The sequence below is a fragment of the Hippoglossus stenolepis genome, chromosome 20, assembly GCF_022539355.2.
Source record: "Hippoglossus stenolepis isolate QCI-W04-F060 chromosome 20, HSTE1.2, whole genome shotgun sequence".
In the NCBI taxonomy this organism is placed as follows: Eukaryota; Metazoa; Chordata; class Actinopteri; order Pleuronectiformes; family Pleuronectidae; genus Hippoglossus; species Hippoglossus stenolepis.
Window position 1 is genome coordinate 7,518,075 of NC_061502.1, and position 15,343 is coordinate 7,533,417.

General features: G+C 41.8%; 1 protein-coding gene across 1 annotated transcript; it reads right to left on the reverse strand.

The window, feature by feature from the left end:
- Positions 1-211: 211 nt before the first annotated feature.
- On the reverse strand, positions 212-9,861 carry fermt1 (FERM domain containing kindlin 1). Its single transcript, XM_035144083.2, has 16 exons — positions 9,563-9,861; positions 7,857-8,008; positions 7,055-7,152; positions 5,972-6,107; positions 5,724-5,861; positions 3,756-3,930; positions 3,555-3,657; positions 3,329-3,436; positions 2,647-2,778; positions 2,411-2,460; positions 2,186-2,310; positions 1,694-1,800; positions 1,359-1,583; positions 1,118-1,242; positions 881-1,022; positions 212-779 (listed from the first exon to the last, which is right to left on the reverse strand). Exons 2-16 carry the CDS (start codon positions 8,002-8,004, stop codon positions 606-608), a joined length of 1,986 nt encoding a protein of 661 aa, XP_034999974.1. The 5' UTR covers positions 8,005-8,008; positions 9,563-9,861; the 3' UTR covers positions 212-605.
- Between the last annotated feature and the right edge of the window lie 5,482 nt (positions 9,862-15,343).

Genomic DNA, 15,343 nt, shown 5'->3' on the forward strand with positions numbered 1-15,343 from the left:
AAGAATCTGACACATCCTCAGAGCTTTTTGGTTTTCATGCTGTGTGGCACCAGAAACAAGAAGGATATTAGGATATTCAAGAAAAAGTACGACATTTCTTTGTCACATTAACATCTGATTATATGTCCACAATGAAATTTTAGTTTTACCTTAAATGTAAAAAGAAAATTCAGTTTGAGTTTCAGCGGTTGAACAGATGCAAAACAAGCAGTGAATTATAAAAACACCCTTTAATATTTTTTTTTACAAACATTGTGTCTGTTGAAATGAGGACATAACTTCACCTTTAAAAAAAAAAAAAGCTTAATTCTTACAAATCTTAAGTTCATCCAAGTTTTGAGAGAAAGACAAATCTTCACTACATATTTACATCAACACCATTATTGTTCTAGTGCAGGGTACATTGTTATCACTGTTTGAGGGAGGATATATGATGACAAAAAATGATGATGTTCTGTGAGTGACGATGTATCATCTCTGACTGTGATGCAGTAAGACATTTTCTTTGGCTGTGATTTGACACTGCAACACGGAACTCTCACATTGTAACAGCTACGTAAATAAACAACAGCTGCACTCGAAGAAGCACAGTCTCATATCTAATCTCATTCCTGTCCTCCAGTAAGTTTGTGGAACAGTTCTTCATCCAGTGACTCGTTCTGGTCTTTGCCTCGTGTGGACAGGAAGATGTATCCGCCGATGAACTCGTGCACCACCTTGCAGTCGCAGCTCAGACAGCAGAAGGCTATTGTCACATTCTGGTCAAACTCTATGGTCACCTGGAATTACATGAAGTAGATTAGGTATTCGTGTCTCTGAGATAATTCTGTCTGTATGCAATAACCCAGAAACAGCTGAGTCAGGTGAAAGGATCGCCCACCTGTCTAATCTCCCAGTTGACATTCCACTGCTTCATGTTGGCGAACCTCCACGTGGTGACAGGAAGGCCAGAGGACATGTCAATACGAATCAGACGGTTGTACGAGATCCCCAGAAGCTCATCCTTCTTACTGCCTCTGAATCTGAATCACGTAGAAAAGGATAATCCCTCAAGTTATCATTCAGGTGAAGTTAAATGTATATTAGTATATACAGACATGTACATACTGCACCGTACCTGACAATGTAGTAGTTGATACCAAACTCTGGAAGTGACTGCCATGCCTGAATGAAGCGCATCTTGGCCTCCATTAGCGACAGCCGTGCTATGTTCTGATGGGCCTCCAGGATACGAGCTGTCAGCTTAAAACAAAATCACGACGGGCAGATTTAGCAAACATTTTTCCTAGCTATAACAGTGATGCAACACTGATGGCTGTTGGCAAAGTCGAGCTCTTTGGTTTGAGCCTCAAACCAACCTGTTTGGTCTTGTGCTTTTTGGCGTAGCGCGGGGAAACAAAACACTCGGCGTTCATCTCCATCGTGTCGAGGTCGGGAGCCGCCTGACCGGGAGGGGGCGCCAGGCTCTTCATTTGCAAAAAGGACTGGATGTTTCTCACTTCTGACTTGTAGGAGCTGTAGGCCATCGTCTTGCCCTTGGAGGCGAGGATGCACGCGGCTTTCCACTTGGCGTACTGTGTTTCCTGAAGAGCGTAAAACAGTACAACAGTGACAAAATGATCTGCTAATTCCAGTTACCAAAGAATGCAATCTCATAAATTGTGGAGCGAACGGATATGGAGCTGGACCTTACATTGTCACATCGGATGTAGACCTCGTTCATCCCATCAGCGACTGGGAGCAGGAGCTTGATGCCAAACTTCTTGTCTGTGACGTTGACATCGGGAACAACCTCACAACCTGTCAAATGAGGAGGAAGATATGTGAATATATGTTGTATTCACTTAAGCTGCAGATACAGAGCAGTGGGATACAGTAGATCTGCTTATAGATAATAAAACTGCAGTTACTATGGTGATTACCACAGAATCTTAGATTTTGTGCTTTGTCATTTCAATACCGGGATATAATTCATTTAATTCTCTAACCACAATCTAATACAAACTGTGAATTCATACAACTTTATATTCATTATGAGGAAATGAGAATAACTTTGTTTTCTACCCTATGAGAAGAATTACTCACATAATCAAACGTAATGAGATTGCTTTAACTGAGGGTTATTGATCCGCAACAACACAAAAGATATTAAAACAGGGTTTCCAGATCGTTTCTTCTCACTAACCTCGGAGGTGAAACTGCTCTAAGGGTTCTCCATTGGCAGTCTCCTTGTTCTTGTAGTAGGAAATGGTGATGTCCTTGAACACAAACCAGTATTCTTTGTAAGGCCGCAGGGTCAGTCTTTTAGGCCTGATTTAAGACACAAAAAAGAACGAGGCTGTAAGCGGAACAGAAAAAAAGATGGCCATGTTCATGTGAGACAGTAAAATGTGTACAAAGGTGGTTTTACCTAAATAGCCGGAGGGAATCTGCCAGTTCTGGAATGTCTGTAATGTCTTCCTGGGGGCGGGTCAAACAACAGTCAATCATCCTGTGTCTTCTCGTTACATCACCGTGTTAAGACATGCAATCATCAGAGGCCTAGCTATCAACTTCAGCTTAAAAACAGGTGTCCGACTGTAACAGACCAGAAAACCTGGAAATTACTGTTAATATTCACCGCAGCTCTAAAAAAAAAATGTTTACCAGAATTCTGTCCGGGTGTCCGCCTTCAAGCGTTGTCTCCAGGTTGGACAGCGCCGCCTCCACTTCATCTATCTCTGGTTCGTTGGAGCGGTCCAGTGGTTCACTCGACATGGTCAGTTTACAAATATGATACTGAGGAGAAAAGAGAGGTTTTACTTGTTAGAACATTGATCAAACATTTACTTTTCAAAGTATAAGCCATTATGAAGATCTCCGACACGACTTTAGAGGTTATGCAAAGCTGCCGTGAGTCAGAGGGAGGTTGGAGCACAGCCCTGTGAGCCAGCCGCTGCATCAGTGTGTAGGTGAGCGCAACGCTGATCTCCCTCTGAATCACTGTGATTTCTGAATCACTGTCCCAACAGTTGCAAAATAACAGCTGAGACCGGCTGACATTTAGACACAGTGAGAGCCTCAGCTAAAACTTTACAGTTATCATAAACTTTTGTACACAATAAATTGAAAATGGAAAATTGGGCTCCAGTGATGAGCAAGTTGACTATTTAAAATTCTTATTGGCTAATACAGTGACCAGCCCTGACACGACAATGCAAGGAAATCATAATAAAGGGGACAAGCTGCTGTACAATTGCTACCTTCGCATATCTAACCTGCCTTTGTGTATGAAACAATATACATCCCCTTCAAATGATTTTCACAACTATGACGAGGAGGTGTTTACCTGTAGTGAAGCGAACATGAGCATTTCCTCCTCAGTGCAGTCTATCTCCTCCAGCAGGATGGACCAGCGGGCCTGTTCATACAGCTGAGTTATCCTAACAGCGTCGTACTAAAACACACAAACACGGACACACACACACAGACACAAATTTCAAGTAAAGTCTGTCCTTGTTATTTCAGTTTCCCCCCCCCCCCAAATAAATTCTGATAAATTCTGGGTCACTTACTTTGGGATTGAGGTCAAAGAAAACATTGTACTTAAACCGAAGTAAAAGCTTGTCGTCATCTTGAATATCTTGCTCCATGAGGGATCGAGACGAGTCCAACCACCTGTCAATCACAACAATAACGAATCATATGGGCTGAGGATAGAAAAATATCATCCAAATTGTGTAACAGCACCACTTTTGAATCAACAGTGTTTCTACCCTGCGTTGTTGACTGCTTTGTCCACTAGCGAGAGCGACTTGTACATCTTGGCCAACTCAGCGGGCGGCAAGTTTGGCTGAGCATCAGCAAGAGGGATTTCTCCAAAACACTGGCTGGTGGCAGACGCAGGCAGCCTGTTCTCTGAGTCGTAGGTAGCTGTCATGTACATGAAGCCTTTGGGGAAAATAGAGGATTGATAAATGCATGCATGCATTAAAAAGTATATGATTCAGCATAAATTGCTAAGAATTAGCATTTAAAATGAGTGTTAGGTCAAAAGAACTTATGAAACCAAAAGATAATTTTCAACTTTAACTTTCAAAGACAAAGAAACTAGAATAACACTCAGTGGAGCGAAAAGCTCTCCCAAGGCCCAACAGAACTCTGACATTCTGCACCAACTCTGCCAAGTACATTTACACATAGATTCTAAAACTGTTGAAGAGACATATAAACGGTATTCCCAATTGAATCAACATTATTTCAGTTGAATATTGGTGGTAGTTACAGGTTTGTAGCCCTATTTGTCACTGTAGGGCAGTCTGCTAATGCCAACATTAAGTTCAATGCATTATTCCCAGGGAAAATCAGTGAAAATATAAAAAGCAACCTATCTCACAATAATTTCCCTGGATCCATCCCAAAACATAACAGATTTCCTTCTTGGCCCATGTTCCACCCATCAACAATGACTTGCGGAAATATGTTTAGTAGTTTTTGCGCAATTCTGCTGACCAAGGAACCAACAAACAAAGAAAACCGACAGAGCGGAGGTAATAAAACTTTGACAGGGAGGACAAGAATCACTAAATAAAGGATGATGGAACTTGAAAGGTAAAACCTGGTCTGACCTTAGAGGCAGCAGAGATTAAAGTTCTTCATTAGAAAGATTTTTACAGTAGTGAAGTCTGAGCTGCATATTCAGCGTAGGACTGAGGAAGAACACTAAACAATTCTTTCAGATCTCACTGATGAAAACTGTAGATCTCAGTAGCAGGCAGTGTACTGGAAATGGATATTATTACTTTCACTGCTTCTCCTGCAGCCAAAGCAACACAGAATTAAATATGCTGCACCCTCAATAACCAGAATTTATATCTTATTGCAGACAATCTCTGGCCGACTACCTTTAGTCAGTTTCACTGTCAAAATCCCTTCAAGTTAAAGAAAGTTCAACCAATAAGTTCCATAGCACAGTACAGTAGACCAGACGCCGGGGATCATGGGTAACATTCACCGTTCAGTTCAGTCAGAGCTCCTCTCAACACAGTCATAGGCTTTGTTTTTTCTCCACATGAAAACCACTTTATCACCCAACATAATGAATCACCACATGTGGCTGCAGAGGGAGCTGTTGCTTGGTAAAAGTTACATAGTATTGCTTTAAACTGAATCAGTGACAGTGACAGTGACACTAGCAATAGAGACCACTTTTGTTTTATTATATTATTCTTATTACTATATATTCTTACATTATTGACTGCTTCATCAATTAATGCAGTGCGGCAGCTACCGATATTATTTGTTTTTTCCTTTAAAATGATCTATTCAGTTTTAGTTTAACCTTAACCTGCCAGCGCGCTGCATTCCTCTCAGGGGGCCCATAACCCAGGTTAGGAACCACTCCCCTTGTTCTAAATTCATCAAATCCATCTAAACTTTAAAGTAGAGCGCCCCTGTCAAGGCCAAAGGCCCCTTACACACCTGGTATTAACATGTGGTTTTTGTAATCCAATCTCAAGTGGATAGCTTTAAGTTCAGGTGTGAACGCACTTAGCTCGGATATAGATCCGATCACACCAGACCACATTCGGTCAAATTGTTATGGATGGGTCCCACGACCCTCAAAGGTTCAAAGGTTTTCTGATGAGTGCATCTTTCTCTTTTCAATACAGGAGTATTAGTGTATAATTTCTTCAGAGATGCTGCCGGCCTTTTGTGAGACACATTCATGTCTTTCACGGTACCTTGGCCTCCTGCTCCCCCACTGGGTAAATCGATGTCCCAGATGTCCTGCTCTGCTGAGTTCTTGTCTTTCTTCTTCTTCTTCTTGGAGGGATCATCTGGAAGCTTCAGCAGGGACAGCTCCTCTGCCCTCCTGAGGCCTGGAATGGAGCAAAACGCAGAAGGTTGAGGGAAGACAAGTGAGTCCTAATAATCACACAAGCAGAAAGAAGAGAGGGGTAATGTACTCAGAAAAGACGGAGAAACTCACCGAGCACTCGACAGATCTCTCCCACCGCCTTGAAGACCACACTGGAGAAGCTGACAGTCATTATGATGGTCTTCATGTTGGGAAGCAGCAGCAGCAGGGGTTTGTGTTGGGGTGTGTAGCGCAGGAAAGCATCAGACTGGGGAGCAAAATATTTGAAATCATATGAGTCGCCCAAGCAAAATTAATACTTATTCTCCTCCTTCTTTAATGAGCAGATTTGAAGTTTTTGTAGCCTTGGCTGGGCTAATGTAAACGTCCCCATTCATGGATTCTAACACCAAGAGGTAATTCCTTAAATATCTGTGGAGCAGATTACATTTACACGGTATGTGGTATAAAATGATGTTTGCACATGCAGTGTATGTAATGGACACCTACATTCGGCAGTTTCTGCACAATAACATTATGTTATCACTTTATCAACAGGAGTTCTATGGTTCCTTGACCTATCCAACATGAGGTAGAATTTTTGACCCGACAAACGGCTATGGGCTGTGTTGACGTGGTTAGTCAAATTGAGCTTGTTACAGCTGGGTTCAAATCCTGGTTCGGCCAGTGTCTTTCTATGTGGAGTTTGCATGATCTCCCTTTGTGTGTGTGGGTGTTCCCTGGGTTTTCCAGCTTCCGCCAACAGTTCAAAGACAGTTAGTTTAATTGGAGACTCTAAAATGTCCATAGATGAGAGTGTTTGTCTCTATGTATGTTGGCCCTGCAATACACTGGCAACCTGTCCAGGGCACACCGCCCAAAGTCTGCTGGGATTGGCTCCGGTTCCCCTCCCACAACCCTCAAAGGATAAGCTGTATATCCTTTGAGGGTCGTCTATCTGTATAGATAATGGATGGATGGAGTATGAAGCTATGATTTGATTTCAGAAGCTTCCACAGGTGGCTGACTATATAAAACCACTGATGGTTCTCCCTGCCTTAAGGAGCTTTGATACAGAGAATTGAATGTATGGCTTTGAATAGATATAGGGATATACAACTGTGCCATTGGCATTCAAATGGATTTGTAGAAATACATTTATAGGGGATATTTGAATTGCTTTGTGGAGAGTAAAATACAAAAATGAGATATTACCTGAACTCCATACTTGTCCAGGGTCCAGTGGGTCTTAAGCAGCCAGCATTTCCTCTGCTCCCACCACAAGGCATGGTCTGACCAGTCCTGTGGAGCCTCTGCAGACAAAGTCAATCATACTATTATAATACTGGCATTATTGGTCCCATACTTCTGTCATATATCCAGTTGAACGGGTTGTTGGAATCTAAAGGCATTGTTCACATTTATTGGTCAATTTGAAATGGACTTTGAGACTTTGAAATCTCACTACTACAGCTAGCAAAACAATCACTTCCTGTTCCCACTGTTGCCTAGGTGGCTGACCATGATAAAAGTGCAGCATTATGAGTCGACCTGACATCATGTTATTGCGCTGGGCTGAAATCCGTCTGCCGATGACAAGCTACTTAGTCATCTATTGCTCTTAGTCTCATGCTCTTTAAACCACCTTGCTAAGGTTAGCCACTCCACGGTTACAGAGCATTGTGACAAGATATCAGATCCCGGCTGAACTTTAGCCCCTGAGGCTAGACAATCTGGTGCACTGTGACTAAACAATGCCACTGCAGTGTAGAGAAATACAGGGCAAATAAGGGTGTGGCATGACTAACAGACCTGTTGTGGCAGCAGTCTGGGGACCAAAGCCACAACTGGAAGCTTGATTTCTAATGTCTCTGACCTCTGTTGTTACACATGCGTACACATTTGGTGTCTTTCTCAGTGGTATTTAAAGCAGATTCTACCCAATGTAAACACAGTAAGACCCAGAAGGCAGAATGCATTAAGAGTTTGTTTTTTTTAACCTTTCAAAGACACTCACTGATTTTCTCCACTAACTTCAGCATGAGGCCTCCGATGTGCAAGTCTCCCTTCACCCTCAGCTTAAATTTCATGGACTCGTCTCCGTCTTTTTGATCCACCTGCACGGACAGCTCCCATGAGGTCTCTCCATACTCTGCCGTGATCATCGCCCTGTTGTGAAAAGACAAGAGGGGAGACCGTGCATGGGGGTTTAGATATCGCATCACAAGGAGTGTTGGGAGGATCCCTTTTAGAAACACAGCGGGGACGTCATTTGGCCGCTTTTCCTTGGAAGGTTAGGAAACATCTGCGGTGAAAACATGAGTAAGCAGATTAAGTGTTTCTCAACATCCTGTGGGAACTTCCAAATTAACTTGGCTTGCAGTTAACAAACAGGCCTCTCAGTTTTTCTGCTCTAAGTGAAACTGATTTTCAACCTGCAGTATCTCTGCAGGTTCACACTGCAGCCCCCGAAGTACTCGTCTCAACCCATACATTTATGAATAAGATATCAGTGAACACACAGATGTACTGGATGGTGCCAGCAGGACAAGGAGATGAGACTCCGGAGGACACAGAACAGACACAACGCAGCTCTGCACTTAAAAGACACATATATCATGGAGGTTTGTTGGAGTTTAAAGAGGCGAAAGAGAGAAATGGATGAAATCAGCCAGGTTAGGAAGCGGAGACGGGTGGAGGAGGAGCAGGGAGGGTAGAGCCGTGGAATGTGTGACGAGCAGGGACATGAATCTGGTGCAGGAGAGACCATGCAAAACAACAATCTCCACACGCTGCACCATTCTCTCTCCATTTCACACCTGAACGCTGTAAATCGGGCGAACAAAGAGATGCAAAGTCATAAGCACACAATCGTTTTAGACTGGGGCTATTAACAGATATACCTGTATGATTTATTGGGTAGCCTGTTGTATGTGTACACTGTGTAAAACTATGTTGCTGGAGGGCTCGGTTTTGAGAACACACTCTACTTTTCTTTGTGCTGCGCCCTCCCTTTGCAGCTGTAGGGAGCAGGGTACGGGCTTGCACGTCTGCTGAGGGAATTCTTGTTGAGGTGTGTTGGAAGTGGGATGAGCTCACTCTTAAAATATTAAACTATATCGATTAAAGGTGATGGAAGGTGCACCGAGGGCAATTTGGGGCTCATGAAAAAGTAAAAAACAAAACAGAAGATCAAATGCAAAATGTTTGAAAGGAGGCGTGTTAAGTGTTCTTTATACTAAATCTTTATGTGTTATCTCTGATTTATACATACAAGCATTTGAATGTCTCATTTCCACGCGGAAAGATCGGACTTACACTGTGACAAGTGGAGGATTCCAGTGCTGTAAAAAGACAACAACGCTTCTTTGCAACACACACACACCAAACACAAAACAGTGTTTAAAACCATCGTGCATTTTTTGGTATTGTTAAAATCTTTCAAACTGATCCAAATGGTCTGAAATAGAGAAACTGAACCCTGTGACAACAACTATCAAGTATCAGGTTTTGCTGTTCAGCCACCAAAGACAAATACTATGTATAATAACACTATATAAATGAAACATTGACCTGCGCGTCTATTAGAGACACATCACACGTTCCCAAGTATGGATCATACAATTGTTTTCCATCAGGCACATGAGGCTCCACCTTTATTGAAACCCACATGGATAAAAGCTCCTAAACTCTGCCTAAATAAAAGTGTGAAACAGTTCTTACCTGGATTTAAAGTTTCTTGCCGGTCAGCAGTTTTTCTTGGAAGTGTGTTGTGGAGTGAGGTGACGCAGGAATGAGGCTTCCTCCTGGAGGGACACACCAGACGCAACCCGTTGGTTCACACAGGTAAAGCTGGAGGGCAGCGTCTGTCTGTGGAGGAGGAGGGAGGTGGGAACAGGAAGTGGTGGAGGTGGAGGTGAGTGTGTTCAGTGGTCACACACCATAACACAAGTTTCATTCATGTCACCAAACGCGTTCAGGCTACGTAGTCGTTGCGAGATAAATATAAAGGGCTAGCTAGCTATATGACGTCACGCAGACGTTGCACGTAGCTAGCCGCCTCACCAGAAAACTATGGCCAAAGTAAACACCAGAATTAGCTAGAATAACAGTTAGCTCACTCTTCATCAGTCCTTATTATTCTAATTGTCCGTTACATATTAATGTAGTAACATATCAATACAGTGCGCGCATACACTGTACTTTGGAGAACATTTATATAGTTTGAAAATATGTGTTTTTCCTGTGTACTTAGTGTAACAAACATTTGTTTTGGAGTTAGCAAGAATGCTAATTTCCATCTGTTGTCCCTTGGCAGATGATAAACAAATAATAAATTCTAACCTTTGGGTTTACCATTACCTCTTGTGTTCAATTATTTACAGTGTCTTTTAACCTGATAGTATTTTTAAGTAGATAATTAACCTGAGACCAGTTTGTTCTGTCTTTATCAACAATGACACAATAGAAGAGGAGGATACAGCAGTTTTTTTCTTGGTGTATATAATGTACATCAAATCAAATCAAATGTACTTTATTGTTCCACAGGGAATTTTGTCTTGGGCCAAAGTGCTACAGCAGCTGCAGAATAGTACATTTCACAACAAACAACAACAACAAAACACAGTACACAAGGACATATCGCGCTAGACCCAGAATAATAATGCAGAATAAAAGTGAGTTGAATATTGCACCTTCCCTAAAACACTTAAAATGATAAAACACTAAAAGGAGAAAGCAAGATGAAAAACAGAAACTGGCATTAAATCTTAAAAACCAAAGTGTGAAATGTGCTAGACCAGTGCAAGGGTTATAAAGATACATGACCGAATCAACTCGTCTCCTTATTGAATAGTATGATGGACGTTGGGATGAACGAGAGCTTGAGGCGGTTGGCTTTACACTTATAGGCTCTGTAACGTCTGCCTGATGGAAACCGGTCAAATTCGGGGAACAGAATGTGTGACGGGTCATTAAGGATCCTGTGAGCCAGTCTGACCACAGAACCTTCGTAGATGATCTGAAGGGAAGGATAGTCCTTTATTCCCATCACCTTCATAGCTGTTTTTACTATGCTCTCAATTTTTTATTTTGCTGGATCGTGAGAGTGCCGAACCATGAAGCCATTCCATATCTAATTATGCTTTCAAGCACAGCAGAATAAAGACGTCGGTGCTCATACCGAACAGTCTAAGTCTGCGTAGGAAGTACTCTGCATTTTTTATGTAATTTTTTTATTTGAATTTTATTGCCTTTTTTAAATATTTGTATTCTCTTGTCAACCTCATTTTGACCTGCCTGCTGCTGTAACAAATGAATTTCCCGGGTGTGTGGATCAATAAAGTTTAATCTTATCTTAAATACGTTAAGGTAGGTCTTGGTTATGCTAATGTTCATTTAGACGTGTTTTGGTGACATGTACAGTTTGCAATGCTGTAGTTTGTTGTCATTCTTTCTCTATGATGAAAATGAGAAAATCCTATCAGGGGTGTTTCTTCAGTTCAAGTGGATTCAGTAGACAGACCCACCACATGATGAGTATTTACCTCCGATGAATCAGCCCACACCTCCTTAATTCCCACATCCCACCCAATGAGTAATTCAAGATGAATCACCAGAATGTGGCTTTTGCCCATTATGAGCTTATGAAACTACAATACACATCAGTAAAACGGATGGCTGGCATTTCTCCTATTTGGACAAATGGTGTTCGACTGATAACCAGCCAATCACACTGAGTTACAGCCAATTTTGTAGCTTTTTATATGTAGGTGTGTTTCTTCAGCAGTTTGTGCATGATGTGGACTCTCAGTGACTTGGTCATGAGGTGAGCCCATGTGTGAAGCCTGCCACCCCCTGGTTTCTATTGGTAAGATCATATAATATATTTTTGCCCTGCTTGTACTTAAAGAAAAGGCATACTTCCACTACATAGGGACATCATGTATCAAATGGAAAAAAAGAGATTATGTCTGTAGGGGGCAATTGGGCAGCTTAAGCAAAGCCGTCACAAGTTATGTTAGTTTATATAATACGAATGTTTGTATTTTTGACAAATGACAACCTCTAACTGGCAAAAGAAAGAAATCAATTCCTTGGTGGAGGTTATTACATAAATATTTGCTTTGTACATGATTAATTCTCCAATGCACGTGTCAACCAGGTGTGAATTAGGAAATGCTCAATTTACTATTGTAAGTACTATAAGCAAACAGACGAAAACCAAATATTTGTAATGCAATAAATCCACATGATGTTGAGGCTGTCACTTTTTAGTCAAACAGTCAAAAAATCTGTTATTCTTTTTTGACTGTTTTAGGCGATTCATCATTTTCATGGTCTTTTGAAGGGCAAAAATCACAGAGTAATTAGTCCTGCTGTAACCAGAATAGTTTAATCTAGCACCGCAGTAATATTCACACAGTCTTTAAAAGTATTGCACGGATCCTTCTGCACGAATGTATTTATTTTTAGAGAGACAATAAGCAATTTGAAATTAAGAAAGGTAAGGGAATAATGGGTTATGAGAGGAGGTCTTGTGGTTGTAAGTAGACTGAGACTTTCTGTCATCCAATACAACCTTTCACCACATACGAACAGAGCTCAGCTGCTGCCACATAGTGGCGCCATCGGACCATGTCAGAGTTGTAGGAGCAGGGGAGTGAAGAAAGTTTATGAACCAGTTTGGAGAGACACATTCCAATCTGTACTAACAATAAGAATATTTATCATCCCCTTCATCTCATGATATAATAATTTACCACTGGAAGACAGCAATGTATTCTAGGATACTCCCAGTTGCTTTTTGTTATTTGTATTTTGTATTTGTATATTAAAATGTATCATTATATTGTACAACTCATATCATGGTATGAAATAGCAATTTCATCAGCATATTTACACAAATGGAATATTTTTGAGTAACTCTGTTCATGTACTAACAGTAGCTGACCTGGCTGTCATACTTTTTTTCTACCTCTAATTTCTTAGTCCAGTAAAAGCACCACATGCCATCTTAGAAGACATCAGAAGTGTTGTCTCCTTTTTTGATGGACTTTATTATTTACTAAGTGATGAACTATTTGTCCTATCCAGGGAGAAAATCTGTCACAGTCGGCTGCAGGAGGACCGCCCTAGAACTGATGAGTATTCACGGACATTTCAGCGTGATGGGTCTTTGCCAACACAAGGACTTCACCCTAGACTCTCCAGTTAAAGGACAGTTTCTTCAAACATGTAACCAATTTTTTTACCACACCTCGCCGATCAAGTGCAGCCAACACTGCCGTGAGTCTGTCTAAACTCCCTGTTCCAGCTGAGAGTTTAGTGCTGGCAAACAAGGTTGTCTTGAGTCCTTGTGTAGGAGAGGCAATGCAAGTTCCATGACAAAAACAAACAAATAAACCCTGAGCCTCATAAACTGTGTCACTGGTGGACAGACACATGGAAAATAACATCATCTGGAGCTGTCAGGCCTGGATGGAGTACAGACAAAGTAACGTCCATGTCATCATGACACCTGTGGTTCTAATGGCAACATAGTACACACCGTCCAAGCTAAAGCACAGGACAAATATCAGCTCTACTGCAGTGCCAGGGAGAATGATAAAATGCAGCTTTTAGAGTGATGAGGAGAGAGAGAAGGGAAAATTTTGGACTGTGGTTTTAGACACAATAAATTACATCTACTGCCTGAAGCTGGTCTGAACCTACTTGGAAGCGGGTGGGAAACAACATCTGTAGAAGCCTTTGCCGGCTTTCTGTATTTATGGAAAGAGAAACCTCCTGGTGACCTGGGAACACGCTTACCCAATTAGCAGCCTCGCCGACGGATCAAATGGAAGTGAAAACATTCACTGCCGTGACGGAGACGCATCACAATGCCCCATTCATGCTGCTGAGCCCCATGCTTTTGGGGTGAGATGGAGCAAGGGGGGGTTGTTCGTCTTAGGATGTGTGTGAGGAGGTAGGATAGATGAGAGGGGAGTAATGAATGCAACAAGAACCCTAACTTACCTCACCGCCGTCTTTGACGTGTCAATGAAGACCTCATACACGGTTCAGAGGTAAACACTGTTCAAAGGTGTTGTTTTCATAAGGTTACTAACCGCCGCTCACCTTGGTGTTCCGCATCCCCTTCACCTCAGCCCCTATATCCCAACACAACCACGGCTGTTATCCTGTGGGACCGGGGCTGAGGGGGTCAGGAGGCATGAGAAACGGCACTGGCAGAGAGTCTCTTGACAGCACAGGGCTCTGGGGAATAAACGCTACACTGCCCCTTGGCCTACGGAGTGTTACAGCGCAGATTCTTTTTCTGTCTCTTCGTGGCTGTTAAAATCATGTCTTCGTCCCGTTTCTTACTTTCTTTTTCAACGTGATTCACTGACCTCCGTAGCTGTCATGAAATACCAAACCAGAAAAGTCAAGAAAGGACAGCCTGCACCTGGCAGGTTATTTGTTTTACAAATGTCAGTATAATATAAAATTCTGTCATGATGAGAATCAGGCAGGCCCAGGTGTGATGGTCAAGACAGGATCTATGTCTTAGAGCTGTGTGGTTGACTAAATATAGAGTCTTTGTTGATAAAAGTATCTCTATTTACCCTCCTCAGATAGACTGTGTAACCGTTGCACTGCAGTGGAAGCTCAGTACAAAGGCTCTTTTATTTCTAAAATTAATTGTTTATTTATATGGGTGGAGCCATAGGAGCTTCAGTGGCATCTTACGTCGTTGCTTGTTGATGTTTCCATTGAAAGCTTTAAAAAAAAATGTTACCAAGCCGCAGCCAATGCTATAAAAAATTCAAAATATAAAAAAAGAAGTAAGGTTTTTAATAAGTGCAAAAGAAGTAAAACTTGCAAAAACGTCCATGCATTTTCAATTACATTTGAACTTTCCGTACAACACTGCCAAGACTGATATCCCTTTTTTTTTTTTGTTCACCTCTCCTTGCGTGGAAACATCTGATAGAAATAAAACTTTTCATGGTGTCAGGTCAGATAGCCATAAATACAGGTTGTCAGCACAGTGTGACCCTCACATGGAGAGGAGAGGCGGCTCTGAGCTGTGGTTTGGAACAGGATATCACATGTTTGAATATTGCACTTCTTTCTGAAAAGTGGCTACTGTAAAACAACTTCCATCGCAGAGTATCGCTTTACCTGTCACCGGCAGTATTTCATCCCTTCGCTGCCCAGATGCATAAAAGATATAGAGCAACACAGCACATACGGATAGTTGGAAATCGTTCACCTCAGGAATACTCTGCTTGTCCAAAATTGAAAGGAACAAAAAAAGAAAGAAAGACAGATAAGTGGGCTTTCTTTAGATATTAAGCCCGAGGAGTTCACTGTTCTTTTTGTTGGCAGAATTTATGATGAAGTGCCCCCGCTCACGTCCAACTCTCTCTATCCTTCTTTGTCAGTTTCAGCAGGTGCGCTTGAAAGTTTTTGAGCAGCTGACATTTTTGTTCCTGTGTGACTATCAAATGTGTTGAATAG